The following is a 17,418-nucleotide window of genomic DNA, read 5'->3' as shown; positions in this document are numbered from 1 at the left end:
CACAAACCCTGGTTAATGCCAAGACCCCTGGAATCTTGCATCGCATGGCAGATATTGGCATGGCCTGTAACAATATGTGAATGGTCTTTCTACTTATTTGTGTGTAATTTGTATGGCAATAATACCACAATTTAATAAAACTCCCTTTAACTACCGTATGTGTAAAAGAGTCTTCTCCCTATCTCAGAGCAGATTTTAATGAGCTTTGCCACAATTTCACTGCAAATAAAATATATACTATTAAACCTGAGGTTAATTTGGATCAAAACAGAATTCCAAATTCCAGTTGAACAGGCTTATTAAAGACATTTGAGTAAATAAAATTATTAGCAACAATAAGAAGTGAGAGAAAAATATCACTGCTAATTAAAGAGGCAATTATATTCCATTTGTGTGTGTTTTTCTAAGCACACCTTGGGGTGTATAAACTAAAAATACAAATATTTGTCATTGGGAAACACTGTGTAGATATGAAATGTGTCGTCCTTTGTGATTATCTCCTTTGCAATTCATTGAGAAGCTTAAAGTGTGAGAGAGAGAGACGAGTGGGAGCGAGGAAGGAGGGAGGAAGACACAAACAGAAAACACATCATGCAGATAGTGTTGTCTTAAAAATAAAAATAAAAAAGCACACAACAAAGCATAAATCCTGAAGTTTAAAGGTTGAAGACAATGACTTCCTATATCCAGCTATTAAGATCCTGATTTAGATTCATGGAGCAGCATTCAAAGAACCACACAACTAGGGAAGCTTTGGGTTTGTGTTCACACAGCAGCAACCTCATGCCACATAGCAGCTCAAAATTGAACCCAGGAAGTCTTTTAAAGGAGGTTTATTATGGGAGACTACTGTTCAGGGGGGGGGTGTCACTGGCTGTACTCAAATTCTTAAAAGGTAAAGGTAAAGGGACCCCTGACCATTAGGTCCAGTCGTGACCGACTCTGGGGTTGCGCGCTCCTCTCGCATTATTGGCCGAGGGAGCCGGCGTATAGCTTCCAGGTCATGTGGCCAGCATGACAAAGCTGCTTCTGGAGAACCAGAGCAGCACATGGAAACGCCGTTTACCTTCCCGCTGTAGCGGTTCCTATTTATCTACTTGCACTTTGATGTGCTTTCGAACTGCTAGGTTGGCAGGAGCTGGGACCAAGCAACGGGAGCTCACCCCGTCACAGGGATTCGAACTGCCGACCTTCTGATCAGCAAGCCCTAGGCTCAGTGGTTTAACCACAGCGCCACCTGGGTCCCTCTCAAATTCTTAGGCACTCCTAAATGAATTTATTTGGATCCCAATCATGATGCCCAGCTTCAAGATATGAATAAAACCACCCACAATGTGCAGTGAAATATTAGGATTCTGGAGCTTAGGTACATTTCTTTTAGGTTTTAAATCTCGGTTTACCTGTATATTTTATTCTACAAAATAACCCCCCCCCCCACTAATCCCAGGTAGTCACAACATCATTAGTTTCCAAGTCTGCTCCAGAGAAGCGGACACAGAGCAATGGATTCAAACTACAAGAAAGAAGATTCCACCTAAACATTAGGAAGAACTTCCTGACAGTAAGAGCTGTTTGGCAGTGGAATTTGCTACCAAGGAGTGTGGTGGAGTCTCCTTCTTTGGAGGTCTTTAAGCAGAGGCTTGGCAGGCATATGGCAAGAATGCTTTGATGGTGTTTCCTGCTCGGCAGGGGGTTGGACTGGATGGCCCTTGTGGTCTCTTCCAACTCTATGATTCTAAGTCTAATATTGGTGCTAGTGAACTGAAATGCCATTAATTGTGAGCCATGGTAAAAGACTCAAGCCTTCAGTGAAACAATTAAGAGGTTTAAAGAGAGTTCAAAGGGATTTTGATGACTCTTCTGCCTAGAGTGAATCACTCCCAATCTATTTTTATTTAGGAATAGAGGAAGTAGATGCACACCAAGTCAGAACATTGATCTATTTAGCTCTGTATTGTTTACGCATGTGAGCCATGGGATCCAGACAGAGGTATTTCCCAGTCTCCCTGGAGATACTAAAAAAGGGAATCTTTCACATCCAGCATAAATAGCATGTGCTTCAGTACCAAGCTTTGACTCTTCTATAACAGTATCCTAAACAAGGAGGTGGGGTAAACAAAACAACAACAACAACAACAACAACAACAACAACAACAACAACAACAACAACAAACCAACCACCTTTCTGGCTCATAAATGTCTGTGTGTGTGTGTGTGTGTGTGTGTGAGTGTGTGAAGAAGCCTTGTATGTAAGAAGTTACTGCCATGAGCACATCATGGAAACATGAGGAACTGTGCCCATATTGTACACCCACGTCCTATAGTTCAGTCCATTCCCACCTCACAGCCATGTTACTTAAGCACCATGACTTCATGTGAAAGAGGCATCAAGTGATTACTGGGGTGTGGGGCTGTACTCTTGGCCCCATCCATGGTCCTGGCCCCACCTCAGACGCCATGTTTGTGTGGTCATCTGCAGTTGAAGAAGCCCATGTGCAAGCAGTGCAGGCATCTTCAAATCAGCCAGTCATTCTAATGCATGGACATGTAGCAACATGCCCAACAGTTGGGCCAGGGCCCCAGAAGCCTGGCTCCACTCCTCACATTTTTCCTTTGCAGGTCAGTTTGAATTCAATCCAGTCTGTAAAGGGAAATGTTTCATCTGACTTTATGATGATGTCAGGTGACTGAGAGGTGGGCGGTCTTGTTCACCTTGCACATTGGCCCGCTGGGGATAAGCGATATTGTATATGGGTCTCATAATAATAACACCCTTTTTTCGGCACCATCTTTAACTCCCTTGAATAATTGTCTGTGTCTTCTGATTGCTTTTCCTTTCTGGTCAGCCAGGCTGCCTACTTTCTCTATGATTGTAGCCCAATCACTGTTGCTGTAATCTAAGTGTCATAAAGACTTTCTCTGCATATCTATGAACATGAACTTATGAACGCATGATTACATTTTAAAGAATTCTGTGCTGTGTGAAACTCAGCAAAAACCTTAAGTGGGTAAAGAACATAGCTGTCAACTTCCGGATTATAAAATAAGGGATCAGCAGCCTCACCCAGCGGCGCGGCATCAGAAATTGGTTATGCGCATGTCCAGACATGTGCAGAAGCAACTTCCGGTGCTGGGCTGCCTGTATCCGCATGTCTGGGAACCAGAAATCGGTTCTGCACATGTCTGGACATGCACAGAACCGATTTCCGGTGCACAGACATGGGCAGAGCGGCACCGGAAATGGTTCTGCGCATGCCTGGGCAAGCGCAGACGCGATTTCTGGCAGCACTCGGCAAGTGAGCGAGCAACCAGGCTGCTCACTCGTAGGTGGGGGCAGGCACAGAGCCTCCCTGGCCAGCAGTGAGGGAGAGGAGCTGCTTCCTTTGAAATCCGGGAAATTTACGGAATATCTAACAATCCGGGATAGCAGCGGGAAACGGATTGAAATAAGGGAGTTTCCCACAAAAAACGGGAGGGTTGACAGCTATGGTAAAGAACAAAGGGAAAGAATTTAACTTAGCTTTGTTGTTGTCATGGTTATCAAAAAAGGTTTATTTTTTAATAATATATAGAAGTTATGTATGGGGGAAGTTAACACTTTCTTTAATAATTTAGTTTGCTACTGTTACTTGCTGGCTGATGGAGCCTAATGTTTCATTTGAGCAAAATCTGTGCTGAACTTTCCAGAGGTGCCAATGGACCATGCAGAAGTCACAGCTCTGAGAAGGTGCAAGGGCACTCATTAAAAAAGTTTCATACACTTTCACATCCAACAAAGGAAAACTATGAAAGTTTTGATTAACTGAGGCCAGCAAATTGACACTTTCAGTTGAAAAGTTACAACAAAGGAAGAAATGAGAACTAAGAATGATAGGAAAGGGAGAAGTGCAGACCTTCACCTTTCTTATTGTTACTTTGAAGAAAGAAATGTTTTGTCCCTCTCCTATAAGAGTTTCTTGTTAATGTTCTTGTCCATCTTCTCACATTTTGATATTCAGACAAAAATATGGAACTTTCCCCTAAGATCAGCCTCCAGACCAGAGGACTCGAAAGTGATCCAAATAACACAATTTTTATATAAAAGGGGGGGGGGAATTAGAAATTACAGGCCACTTAGCTTAATATCTGTTTGGGGAAAATTTGTGGAAACCTCTGTTAAAGACAGAATTACCAAGCATGTAGAAGAACAAGTCTTGCTGAAGAAGAACCAGCATGGTTGCTGCAATGAGATCAGTAACTTGTTAAAGACTGGGAAACAGTAAGTAAGTAGCAATACATTAACAGTTCTTACAATGACAGGATGTAAGAAGCGAAGTTCCCTAAGGAACAATATTAGGACTTGTGCTTTTTAACTTTTCTATAAATGATCTGGATTTAATCAAGAATTCTTCTTCTTCTTTGGCGATCACTCATAGCCGAGTAAGATTGTCGTCCATAAACACAATTTTAACAATGGGTCCGTAAGTGACTGTGGGGGGCAATTCTGGATCCACACGTCCTTCCACAGTGGGTCATTGGTTTCCAGGTGGGAGTTGATCACGGTGTGGATTTGCCATGTGTGCCTTCCTCTTAGCACGTTTCTCCCTTGTGACCTGAGATCGACACCTTTGGTAAAGGCTGTTCTCCAACTGGAGCACTCACAGGCCAGTGTTTCCCAGTTGTCAGTGTTTATACAACATTTTTAAAGATTTGCCTTGAGACTGTCTTTTTTTTGTTGATCACCAGCATTATGCTTTCCATTTTTAAGTTCGGAATAGAGTAGTTGCTTTGGAAGACGATCATCAGGCATCCGCACAACATGACCAGTCCAACGAAGTTGATGTTGAAGAATCATTGGTTATCTTTGCTTCTTCCAGTACACTTATATTAGTTCACCTGTCTTCCCAAGTGATGTGTAAAAGTTTTCAGAGACACCATTGACGGAATCTTTCGAAGAGTTGGAGATGGCGTCACAAGCATATTGTAAGGTTGGTAGTATCAATGTTGGCCCTTGTGGAAAGGTAACTGCCTAGGTAGGAGAAGTGATCAACATTTTCCACCGTTACACCACTGAGTTGGATTTATGGCACTGCAGAGGGGTTATTTTGTACTTTTTGGTGCAGCACTTTGGTTTTTTGGATGTTGAGTGATAGGACAAGCTTTTCTTAAGCTTCTGCAAAGATATTTAGGATGGTTTGGAGGTCATCCTCTGAGTGTGCGCACACTACGTTGTCATCAACATACTGAAGCTCTATGACAGAAGTTACGGTAACCTTATTTTTTTGCTTTCTGCCTGTTCAGATTGAAGACCTTTCCATCTGTTCGATATATGATTTCTACTCTGGTGGGGAGTTTCCCATTGACAAAGTGTAGGATCATGGCAATGAAAATAATGAATAGAGTTGGGGCAATAACACAACCCTGTTTAACACCTGATCCCACTGTGAATGGTTCACTTTGAGAGCCATTGTTATCTGCGATCGTTGCTGTCATATTATCATGGAGGAGCCGAATGATGTTTACAAAATAATCACTATGTGACCAGGGTAATAGCTACAGTCGTAAATACAGTACATTAAAATAAGTATTTGTACACAGATCTGCTATTTTAATATAGATCATATTTTTAAAAATGCTACTGCATTTCACTTAAAGTAGAAAAATATGGGCAAAACTGGAATTCAATTTTGTACTTGTACAAAAGAAGTCAATAAGAATGTTGGAATTACTCAAATAAATTTTTCACAGCCTTGAAATTTTTTTAACTCACGATCTTGAGAAGTGGAGAAGGAACTGATAGAGCAAAAGTGATGCTGCCTGTTAGTTCTACATAGTGTTAATGTGGTTTCAGCTGGAGTGAAAAGCAACAAGAAAAAGATATCCAAGCAATTCTGCTGAGTGGCCTGAAATTTTGCATGCATTTTCATATCTCAATAGATAGTGCAAAATGTGATGACTGGAAGCATGAAGGGAAATCTATGCCTTTGATTTCTGTCACTTCACCCATTAGCCAGAAATAGAGCTGAAGTGATTAATTAAAGTTAGCAGCTGAGGAATCAATCTCATTGGTCCACTAAGTAATACAAGTACGTCATCAAGAGAAAAGATCAATTTTTATTTATTTTGCTTTTATGGTGAAACTGTCTTCGAAAGCTTGTGTTGTCCTGATAATCTTGCATTGTCTCAGCTCTCAAAGCTAAAGCCCACAGAGGTCTATTTAAAAAATGAAAATGGACATGAACTTTCTGGTTGATGAGGACGTAATACAATGTTTAGGTAGAAGGACGACTTCAGTGCTGGGGGTGGGGAGAAAAAAAGGGGGGTGAAGATTCCAACCAAGAGTCAGAACAGAAGTCAGTTGAATGTTTCACATAAGAGAAAACTAGGATTTGAATGACCAGTATCAGATACTATTTAAAGAAGGTTGTAATAACAATGGTCTGGTTTGCATGACACTGTAAGCCGAAGAACAATCTTAAGGTGTGTTTTTGGATAGAATTTGTATTTAGTGAGGGGAGAGCTTAACCAGCAGCCCAGATTCAGATGACATGCTAAGCCAGGGGTCAGCAAACTTTTTTTTAGCAGGGGGCCAATCCACTGTCCCTCAGACCTTGGGGGGGGGGGCGGACTATATTTTGGGGAAAAAAAATATGAATGAATTTCTATGCCCCACAAATAACCCAGAGATGCATTTTAAATAAAAGGACACATTCTACTCATGTAAAAACACCAGACAGGCCCCACAAATAACCCAGAGATGCATTTTAAGTAAAAGGACACATTCTACTCATGTAAAAACATGCTGATTCCTGGACCGTCCACGGGCCGGATTTAGAAGGCGATTGGGCCGCATCCAGCCCCCGGGCCTTAGTTTGGGGACCTCTGTGCTAAGCCAAACGTTGGGTTAGCTCAGCATTGTGCAAGAGTGAAAAAAAGGCTGGGAAGCAGCAGCAAGCAACTGTCCAGGAGTCTGCACATTCATGTTCTCTTGATAAGTCATAGTTGGTATACTCCGTGGTACGAACCACTTCACTGTCTAAATCTGGTGCTTCAAAACGCAGAGTTCCAACAACAAAACTGTTATTCACCTAGATTGCTAAAGCACCAGTTTAAACATTATTATTGCAAAATGATTTAAAATATTTCAAAGTATTGCCAAATTTACATTCTGCTTCCAATTCTACACCATTCTTATCTGTCTAAACAGAAAGCATAAGACAAACTGAAGCACTGGAGTAGGCTAATAAACTGGGAATGAGAAAACACTTCTTGTTTAAAGCCTGCTCTGTGGACTTTTGTACATCTCTCCAAGACATATATGACCTTTGTCTTTATTATATTCAATTCTATAATAGAGAGCATGACTTTATTGCGTAGGAGTATTTCATTTTCTACCTGAGGTTCCACCTAGCACCACTGAAAGGCAATGGCAGTGGAAACAATGGCACATGGCACTGTACTGCCACAAGAACCTTCCCACATGAGTTTGATCACAACTGTATGATCAGAGTTTCTCCCTAAGGTCTCTCTAAAGTCACACTCATTTCTTAGCATGCACAACACCAGCTTAGATTGCTGCAAACTCTCTTACCTATTTTGAGATACAAAAACTCACCTCTGAGAAGTTTGTCAATCAAACACATTCCCCAGCAGATTAAAATTAATTACAGAACCAAAATCCAAACCTCCCTTCGAAATTAGAGCATCCAGCCCCTAGTTACGCCTCATTAATATCAAAAGTGGAACTTCTTCAAGAAGTTTTCAAAGAAAGGGAGGAAAAAGGCTTGAGAAGCATCAAAACTAATCCCCCTATAAAATAGGCTTTAAGCACTGCTGTTTTTCTAGAAAAAGAGGTGCCTGAACTCACCATGAACTTCTCTCTTGTTCTCTCAGAATGGCAATGGCACCCACCTGAGCTCCTGTGAGCAATGGCTGGAAAAAAGCCCTGGCTTGAGGTATGGTTAGGACAGTGTTTCCCAACCAGTGTGCCTCCAGATGTTTTGGGACTACAACTCCCATCATCCCTAGCTAGCAAGACCAGTGGTCAGGAATGATGGGAGTTGTAGTCCCAAAACATCTGGAGGCACACTGGTTGGGAAACACTGGGTTAGGAGACCACCAACAACTTTCTGAACTATTTAAAACATGAGGTCATTTGGTGATACAGAAGTTATGAATGAAAGTCCCCTGTGGTTCAAAATTAGGATTCAGATTGTTTGCTACTAACAATGCATATCATCAAACTAAATGAACCAAACAACAGAAGAACTGTCTGCTGAATACACTGGTAGAACATTTCAAACGCACGTGAAACTTTTCGGATAATAAAATATTTTGGCTTAACATTAGGCACCACTTTGACTATCCCATAGGTCATCTGTTAGCAATCAGTGGATAGTGCATTGCAACAGTTACAACACCAGTTCAGTCACTTAGGTTTAGTTAAAGAGCTTCTACTGTTTGTCTTTTTTGACAATGTACCATGGAAGAGAAATAAAAGAGGAGATGACAAATGCAACTCTCTCCTCCACATCGTCATGTGAGATGGACTTTTCTGCTGATGATGCTGGAGCTCCTAGCTCTTATTTGTGTTTAGAAGCCATCAAACTAAGAATTCAGAAGTTTTCCAAATCTGTATTTCTGACGCATATCTGGCCCCTGTAGGTAAAGGGGATACATTTCTCCTCAGATACCAAAAGATGGACAATTAGGTATAATTATCATTGTCCAGTTAAAGAGTGGGATTCGGTTGAAGAAACAATGACATGATTTATTTAACCTAATATATTAAGAGGTGAAAATAATAGGCTTATGTTTCCCTGTAAGTCTGACAAATGTACAACTCAGAAAATATTTATGCCATTTTGGCATAAAAGCGGTATATAGATTAATAAATAGAAAACATAAAAAATAGAATGCTCTTGTACACGCAACAGCCAGATTACCTAGAATCAACTTCAATCAGACTATCATTTTGTATCATTTAATTTATCTTATCCAGCAGCTCTACTTTATTTTAGCATGTTTCTTCAATCATCTCACCATTTTTGAAATGACTTTGCTTCTACTTCCCAGGATTCTCCTGGAGGAGAAAATAACAACCATCGGATACACCCAACAATCTTTAGACATTTTTTTCTATTAATGAACAGCAGTCCTCTATGTCAGATGGCATTGCTGTTGATATTTGAGGGGTTTGTGACATGGCATGGATTTCAGCCATTCGCTTTTTTTAAAAAAAGGAGTAAAAAAAATCAATGAAATAGTGGCCCAGTAGCTCCTTGGATCCTGCCAAGATTTGATAAACAGTGTTCCAGTATTAAATACTTAGAAACAAACAAAAAAAGGGGTTACCTTTTGCTTTGCCGTAGTGTTTCAGTGCCTTTCTTCCAGCTAATGACAGCCTTGGGAGAGGCCTCTGGCTTGCATCCAATTGTAACTTGGCCTCCCACTTGGACAACTGACGTTTTTTTCACAGGATGTTTGGAAAAATCAGGGGCTGAAACTATAAATAAGTTAAATTAAAAAGTGGGTGTAGAAATATGTGGCATAGCAGTTCAAAGAAAATGAACTAATGAGTTTTCATTCTTTGGCTTTGAAATGTATGGGTCTTTCCTCTTGGCTTGTCTCCTTCATGACCGACATGGCTCCCCCCCCCCCGTTTCATTCTCAGAACTTAGTTGTTTATAACATTCCAGTCTTCCCCTTTGAAGGAATAGTTAACTCACCTATTACTCTTAACTCGGCATTGGAATAGATGGAATCGTATTGGTTTTCTGCAATGCACTGATAGAAGCCAGAGTCTGAAATGTTCAGCATAGTTATAGTAAGAGTTCCATTTTCAATTTGAAATCTTTCCTAAAAAAAAAAAAAAAGAAGGAAGGAAGGAAGCCAATATTAATACCATTAAAACCATGTTTAAAATGTTTTGTTTTATTTAGTTTAAAGAGAAAGAGAAGTTGTCTCTGCTAGAGTGAAGAAAGAGCATATATCTGCATACAGCCTCTATGTCAAGGTTGCCAAATTCAAACCCCCAGGAGCCACACCTGTAGTTCTGCCCTCTGGCACGTTAGCTTCACCTGAATCAGCCGCCAATACAATTCCAGGGCACCACACTGCATTTCCATCATAGGTACCAGGCATTATTCCTTTTAACCTGGGTTCGGGATCCTTTGAGGATCTGCTGTATGTGGCTTGAGTTATATGTGTTAAAAGACTTGCTGGCCGAAGAATGAAATAGCCTTTTGACTGCTGATGATGCAGTAATCAGTTTTGTGTTTGAAAGTCTGGGTGTGTACTCTGAACTTATCTGATTTCAAGAGCTCCCACGTACATACGTGCAGGTGGCATTTCCAACCCAGTTGGGCACTGTGGAGTGTTCCAGTCAGAGGCACCGATGCTTCTGAATACCTGCTTTTGGAGGCCGCAGGAGGGCATAGGGCTCCTGTGCTTGAATCCCGTTTGCGGGTTTCCACAGAAATTGGGCTGCCCCGAGGGAACAGGATGCGGGACTAGATGGGCCATTGGCCTGTTCCAGCAGGCTCTTACATTTTTTAACTAAACTATTAGCCATGCTTATTTTAGAATACGCCATTCTATCTCCCATCTTCCTGGTTTTCTGTTTCATTCTCCTTTGTCAGTCAGTCAGAATTCTATAGCCCCTGAGCTCAAGCTCTGGTAGTTTTCCCACCCTAAATCAAGGGTGCTGATACCTGTCTCTTGTGCATGGATGGTGCTGTTTGGCTACATCAGGTTTCATACTCGAGAAATAAGGACGAAGCATATTTTCAATTCATTGTTTTGCCATGAGACAACAGTTATGTTCACCCAATGCCACACACACACACACACACACACACACACACACACACACACACTGCTGATCTCTCTGCACTCTACACAAGTAGTGTCTCCAAGCCAGTGAGCATCCTAATTCCACAGGCTCCAAATCGAGGAATGTAGGGAATTGACTTATATCGAGACAGATCATTGGCCCATCTAGCTCATTACTGTCCACACCAGGGTTTCCCAAACTTGGGTCTCCAGCTGTTTTTGGACTACAAATCCCATCACCCCTAGCTAGCAAGACCAGTGGTCAGGGATGATGGGAACTGTAGTCCAAAAACAGCTGGAGATCCAGTTCGGGAAACACTGGTCTACACTGATAGGCAGCAGTTCTGCAGGATCCCAGGCAGGAGCCCTGCACAACACTACCTAGGTAGGGATTGATCCTGAAACCTCCTGCATGCAAAGCAGATGCTCTATCTCTGAGTCACAGTCCTGTCTCTTCACTTGTGGAGATTGTATTCACCGAATATGCAGGCATTGGGGTCAAAGCCAGCGTCTCTCTCTCTCTCTCTCTCTCTCTCTCTCTCTCTCTCTCTCTCTCTCTCTCTCATCATACACACACACACACACAAAAATGTTTGTTTTTTTAACTATTGGTCCTGTCTCTCCCATGTTTTCAAGTTGTTTCTATTTTATCTAGAAGCCAACTTGAGTCCCTTTCAGGGGAAAAGGTGGGATATAAATAAATATGATAATAATGTTGGCTGGCTCAGTCCCACTGTCTCTTCCATGTGTCGGATTCCCTTCTAACATTCCCTTCTGTTGAAATGAATAGAAAGGAATGAATGCACAAGATGTCTGTGTGATCATCGTGATGTGTGTAGCTCTGGTTCTGGGCATATGTGTTAAGAATCAAATGTGCATAACTGCAGGGATTTTTTAATAGTTTAAGATGATGCCAATGATGAGAGAGAGAGAGAGAGAGAGAGAAGCGTAGCTGAAGAAAGGGTGACTCCTACTGATTTTTTTTTAACCGATCCTTCAGCACTCTGGTTTTTCCTTAGAGGATTCTCCCTCAAGTATTGACCCATCCCAACCTTGCTTAGCTTAAAAATTTGATGAGGACACAGCCTCAGGTTGTATGGATGGTACACAGCAATCTAATTAACAACATTCCATTACTTCTCCACTTTTTACTTCCACAGAGCTTGCTGCAAATATCTTCTGCATACTTAGTTCAACCTGCAGGCTGTTGCTGTCCTCAGAGTGAATCTCTCTCTCTCTCTCTCTCTTTCTCTCTCTTCCACCCACCGACCCACAAAACCATATGAATGTGAAACACATCAACATATACACTTTATTTCAAAAGGAAGCTCTACTTTCCTATCTTTTTAGGCTGCTTTTCATATAACCAATCTGATAAATAATCATTCACAAGTAAGAAAAAGCAATGGACAAATGAATGGCTGTTGCAATCTAGCTTGATAAAGATACAACACAGATATTTTGTTGCAGTGGTACTAGGCATTCTCCTTCAAACCATGGAGTGGAAATGGCGGATGGTGAGATATTGTCCACCCTTTTATTTCATGCTAAAATCTGGAATCACTCAATGGAACCAGTTGCTGATTGATTCAGAAGAGAGTTAGATTTTCAAAGCGACAAAAGAAAAGCAGGAAAGCGTCACGAAAAGTGGAATTCGTTACAAATTTTGAGCTGAAGCCAAAATGAATCCCAGATCTTACCTCTGATACAAGGGGCTGGCCATTTTTAAACCAGCTATATGAGGGGCTTGGCTTCCCAGTTGCTTCACATTCCCAAACCAATGTGTCATAAAGAGAGAGAGAGGCATTCTCAATGCTTTTATTCCATTCAGGGAGTGCTGTTATCAATGGGGAAAAACACACAGAATTATTGTAACTTTATTGTAGGCTCCTTTCCCCTAAAGCCTTGGAACATGTGACAAAATAAAAACATAAATTCAAATAAATAAGCTTATCAGAACAGCCTAATGTATACTTCTTCAGGAGAAATGTGTGTTAAAAACTCTGCATTTTGAAGCTGGTCATTTCTCTGTTGTTGTCTGTGACATTTACGTGTTATATGAGGAATTAGTACAGAAATATACATTTAACCATGGATATACAGCATAATAAAACCTAAAACCCCATTCGGAGTGGGAGCGACCAGGAAACCTATGCTAAGACGTCTGCACACATTACCCTTCACTCTGACTTTAGTGCATTTTCACCCTGGTCTTTGAATCCATGTACACAACGTCATCCACAATTACCCACAGTCCACCGGGATGTATAATGGAGGAGCATCCCACTTCCCACCCACCTTGCAGCCTGCCCACTACAATCCCCTTCATGTTTTCTTATAATTCAGCCCCCTTAAATTCAAATTCAGCCCCTTGCAGGTGGGTTAACACAGAGCAGTCAAGTACAACATTCCTAGGGTGAACATGTTTACACATGAGGAGGAATGTTTGCCCAGCCAGCAGGTAAACTTCCTGTTTCCTTCTGGGCTGGGAAAGGCTTTGAACAGAATGTGAGTGAGTAAACTCTTTCTATACTTTTATAGAAGACTGTGTCGTGCCTATTCTTTTCTATTTCTTTTCTATTTCCGTTCTGTACCGGTTTCCTAAAAGGGTCGAGCGAAACATGGGGTTAATCTCTTTCCAAATCTTTATATAATTATCTTGAAATAGATTATGATTCCTTGCAGTCAGCCATATCCCTAAATATTTCACCTTTTTGCCTAATTCTTTGTTTACATCCTCTGCTTCTGGAAGGACGTGCTGACAGTGCTTTTTCCAAAGAACCCACCACCACCACCACAAACCACTGGGATCTTCTTCCTTGTTTAGTCCTGTCTTTCCCAACCTGTGCCCTCTATCTGTCTGGGAACTCAACTTCCATAACCCCTGACCAGCATGGCCCATGGTCAGGAATCATGGGAATTATAGCCTGAAGATCTGCTGGGCACAAAGTTAGGGAGCTCTGCCATGGATAAACGGGGGGAAGAGGAGATGACAAAATAATTTCTCTCTGCCACTTAATATTTTGTATGAATGAAACCACTTTACCCCTGCATTTTTCTTTGTATTTATCTTTGTAGCCCAAGGATGCTATGAGCTACCTTTATAGTCTACCACTGATGCATAATATTTCATATTCACTGAATTCTGAACTACACCAGTCATGTTATTATTTTTGTCCTTGATTTCTTCCTGTGAAGACTAAATGTTATATAAAGGGTTTGAGTAGTATTTCACAATAATGCTGGTATTCTATCTGGAAACAATTCAATTTTCTCACCATATATAAGCAGCTGGCCTTTTGCAGCATTCCTCCCCCGAATGTTTCCTGCAATGCATTCGTAGGAGCCTTCATCTTCTTGCTGAAAGTCTGGGATTTCAAGGATTCCTTTGGATGTGTGGATTTTTCTAGCCAATGGGCTACCATCAGATTTCCTCCAGATGATACTGGGAACAGGACTAAATTAATACAAATCATTAGACAATGTAAGAGCCCAGGTAATCCTTTCTTATATGAAGGGAGGAAGTAAGTCCTTGAACTTTTGAAATTATCGGCAACCACCCAAAAACTTAAGAAGTTATTGTTCTGAAATGATCCCAAACTTTTCTGTGAGTTTTAGCCTTTTAGATAATTGTGGGATTAACACATCATTTATATATATTGGGGGGGGGGTGTTTTACACACACACACACACACACACACACACACACACACGGGGGGTGTTACAAGGTACATAAGTTGTCTCTATTTTCAGATCCTAAAGTCCTTTCTACAGATCAATCATATTTGATATGAGACTTTGATGTTATATACAGTATAAGGGGGGAGGGGGAGAGGTTCCATTTCAAACTGAAATACACAACTAGTCCTAAAATCTGCCAAGGCTCCATTTTCCAAATGTTTGGTGCTACTGAGAGCCTGTGAGGTGCAGTGTTTAGAGTCTCGGCCTGAGATCTGGGAGATACAGGTTTCAAATTGCCCCCTTGGCCATCCGTGAAGCTCACTGGGTGACATTGGGCCAGTCATTGCCTCTCATCTTAACCAACCTCACAGTGTTTGTTGTGGGGATTACATCACAACGGGAAGAACCATGTGCATCGCCTTGAGCTCCTCGGAGAAAAATGTGGGATGTGAATGCAATAAGTAAATAATTTGAAGGGAACTTGAAAAGGGAAAGCAGTCATTGCACAAAACAGACTTGAGAAGGAATCCAGAAGTATACTCTTACCCATATGGTAGAATTTCCAAGAAGCTCTAAAATTGCAATTGTAAATTGCCAAAAGGTTCTAACATTGTAAAGACTGTAAATTGTAAAGACTGCTGACATTATCCAGGCATGATATTTGATAGGATACAGCTTACTTTGTCAGGTGTAAACTGCAATACACGGATTTACACACACACACACACACACACACACACACTTGCAAACATCACATGAAGCACGTTGTTTTATTTTCACAATAAGCCTGCTTAACGACAAGATCTAGGAGTAGAGATCCTAGAAGCCTTGCTACTGATGCTGAGATGCACTTGAAATGTCTAAGAGGAAGCAAAGCACAGCATTGAAGGTGCCTTAAAGATAATCTAACTCAAATCCATCCCCTCAGGCAGGAACAAGAAATGTGAATCTGCAGAGAGAATAGCGCAGAGAAGGAAACCACACGCGAACCCGCCTCAAACTGGTTGCATTTTACAACAAACAAAAGCTTTACTCTGTTTGAGTGCATCACTACAAATCAAACTGATGGAACATTAGACATGACACTAAAAGAGGAAGCTGAAAATTATAAATTACAAGCAAAAGGCAAAGGAGTGATGAGCAGAAGGAGGGGACTAGAGAGACTGGAATAAGGGAAACTTTTATCAGCTAGGGAGAGCAATGCTTTGTTTTGCATTTTTATAGCTTTTTATCATTTTAATTTATATTTAGATCAATGTTCTTTATATGATAAAACACTCAAGTGTGAACATGGCTATAAATACGTCTAGAGTTTCTGGCAACATCAGAAAACACACAAGGCTCACTTTCTTGATTTATTATGTCACCAGAACACTTTGAAATATTAATAGTCTTGCATTTCACGCCTGCCTTTCAGGCTCCTGCAAAGGAAAATAAGCTGCTTTGCTGCAGCAGAAAGACCGAAAATGCCTTCAGAACAGCTTTTAACAAAGGCTTTGAGGCAGTGTTGGTGGTGCTGGTGCTGGTGCTGCCACAGAAAGAGATATGCAAAGTTTCAGATGTGATGCAAATCTATCTGACACAAACTGTTCTGATTCATGTAAATAATAGCAATAAAAAGTGTTGGTTGGGTAGATGGTGGCCATTGTCTGGCTTTCCATTTTTTATTGAGCAACTTGAGGCTTTGAGTTTGCACAATCCACTTCCAATGTGCAGTAGGAAGTGGGCACATGGGCCTGTGTCCCACTGTATGGAATCAGCTGCAGGTTTTACCAGTGTTTGAATCCTGAATAATACTGTATAGCAGAAGAGGTTCCCAACTGGTGATCCGTGGATCACAGGGGGGCCTTGTAACCCACCCAAGGGGGTCTGTGGCACCATTCACATAACAAAAACTACCATAGAGATAACAAAATTTTCAAAAGCAGGAGGTCCATGGCTTTGCTTTTGAAAAACAGGGGGTCTACAGTACTTAGCTAACTGGGAACCACTGCTATATGGAAACCCTTTCACGGATCACTGCCTTGTCATGGCGAAGGGGCTTGAATAACTCAGAGAAGCTATGAGCTATGCCGTGCAGGGCCACCCAAGATGGACAGGTCATAGTGGAGAGTTTTGACTAAACATGATCTACCTGGAACAGGAACTGGCAAGCCACTCCAGTATCCCTGCCAAGAAAACTCCATGGACAAAGACAACAGGAAGATAGAAGTTATGACGCTGGAAGATGAGCCCCTCAGGTCAGAAGGCATCCAACATGCTACTGAGGAAGAGCAGAGGACAAGTACAAGTAGATTCAGAGCTGATGAAGCGGCTGGGCCAAAGCCAAAAAGTCGCTCAGTTGTGGATATGCCTGGAAGCGAAAGGAAAGTCCAATGCTGTAAAGATACTCATGAGAAGGAAGGACTCCCTGGAAAAGACCCTAATGTTGGGAAAGATTGAGGGCACAAGGGGAAGGGGACGACAGAGGACGAGATGGTTGGACAGTGTTCTTGAAGCTATGAACATGAGTCTGACCAAACTGCAGGAGGCAGTGCAAGACAGGAGTGCCTCGTGTGCTCTAGTCCATGGGGTCATGAAGAGTCGGACACCACTAAGCGACTAAACAACAACAACAACAAGCTATATGGAGATAAAAACCAATAAGCAGAAGGAATATTATTCTTGTAGCAGTTACAGGTAGGTAGCTGTGTTGGTCTGCCATAGTTGAAACAAAATAAAAAAATTCCTTTCAGGAGCACCTTAGAGACCAACTAAGTTTGTCATTGGTATGAGCTTCTTTGTATCTGAAGAAGTCTGCTTGCACACGAAAACTCATACCAATGACAAACTTTGTTGATCTCTAGGATGCTACTGGAAGGAATATGTTTTTTTATTCTTGTAGCAGGTGTGCATTTATTTTCCTCCTTCCTCAAGGACGACTAC

The 17,418-nt window shown here is 41.4% G+C and overlaps 1 protein-coding gene across 1 annotated transcript in view; it reads right to left on the bottom strand.

Annotated features, from left to right (window-relative positions):
- The window catches only part of CNTN6 (contactin 6), a 163,356-nt gene that overhangs the window by 49,752 nt on the left and 96,186 nt on the right, over positions 1-17,418 (bottom strand). Inside the window, exons 7-10 of the mRNA XM_035108102.2 lie at positions 14,091-14,269; positions 12,513-12,649; positions 9,708-9,837; positions 9,334-9,484 (exon numbers count right to left, since the gene is read on the bottom strand). Coding sequence (XP_034963993.2) covers positions 9,334-9,484; positions 9,708-9,837; positions 12,513-12,649; positions 14,091-14,269 — 597 coding nt within the window. The remainder of the gene's footprint in view (positions 1-9,333; positions 9,485-9,707; positions 9,838-12,512; positions 12,650-14,090; positions 14,270-17,418) is intronic.

The sequence above is a fragment of the Zootoca vivipara genome, chromosome 2 (genome assembly GCF_963506605.1).
Source record: "Zootoca vivipara chromosome 2, rZooViv1.1, whole genome shotgun sequence".
Classification (NCBI taxonomy): domain Eukaryota; kingdom Metazoa; phylum Chordata; class Lepidosauria; order Squamata; family Lacertidae; genus Zootoca; species Zootoca vivipara.
Note: the sequence above shows the minus strand (reverse complement) of the source record. Positions and strands in the feature narration are given on the sequence as shown.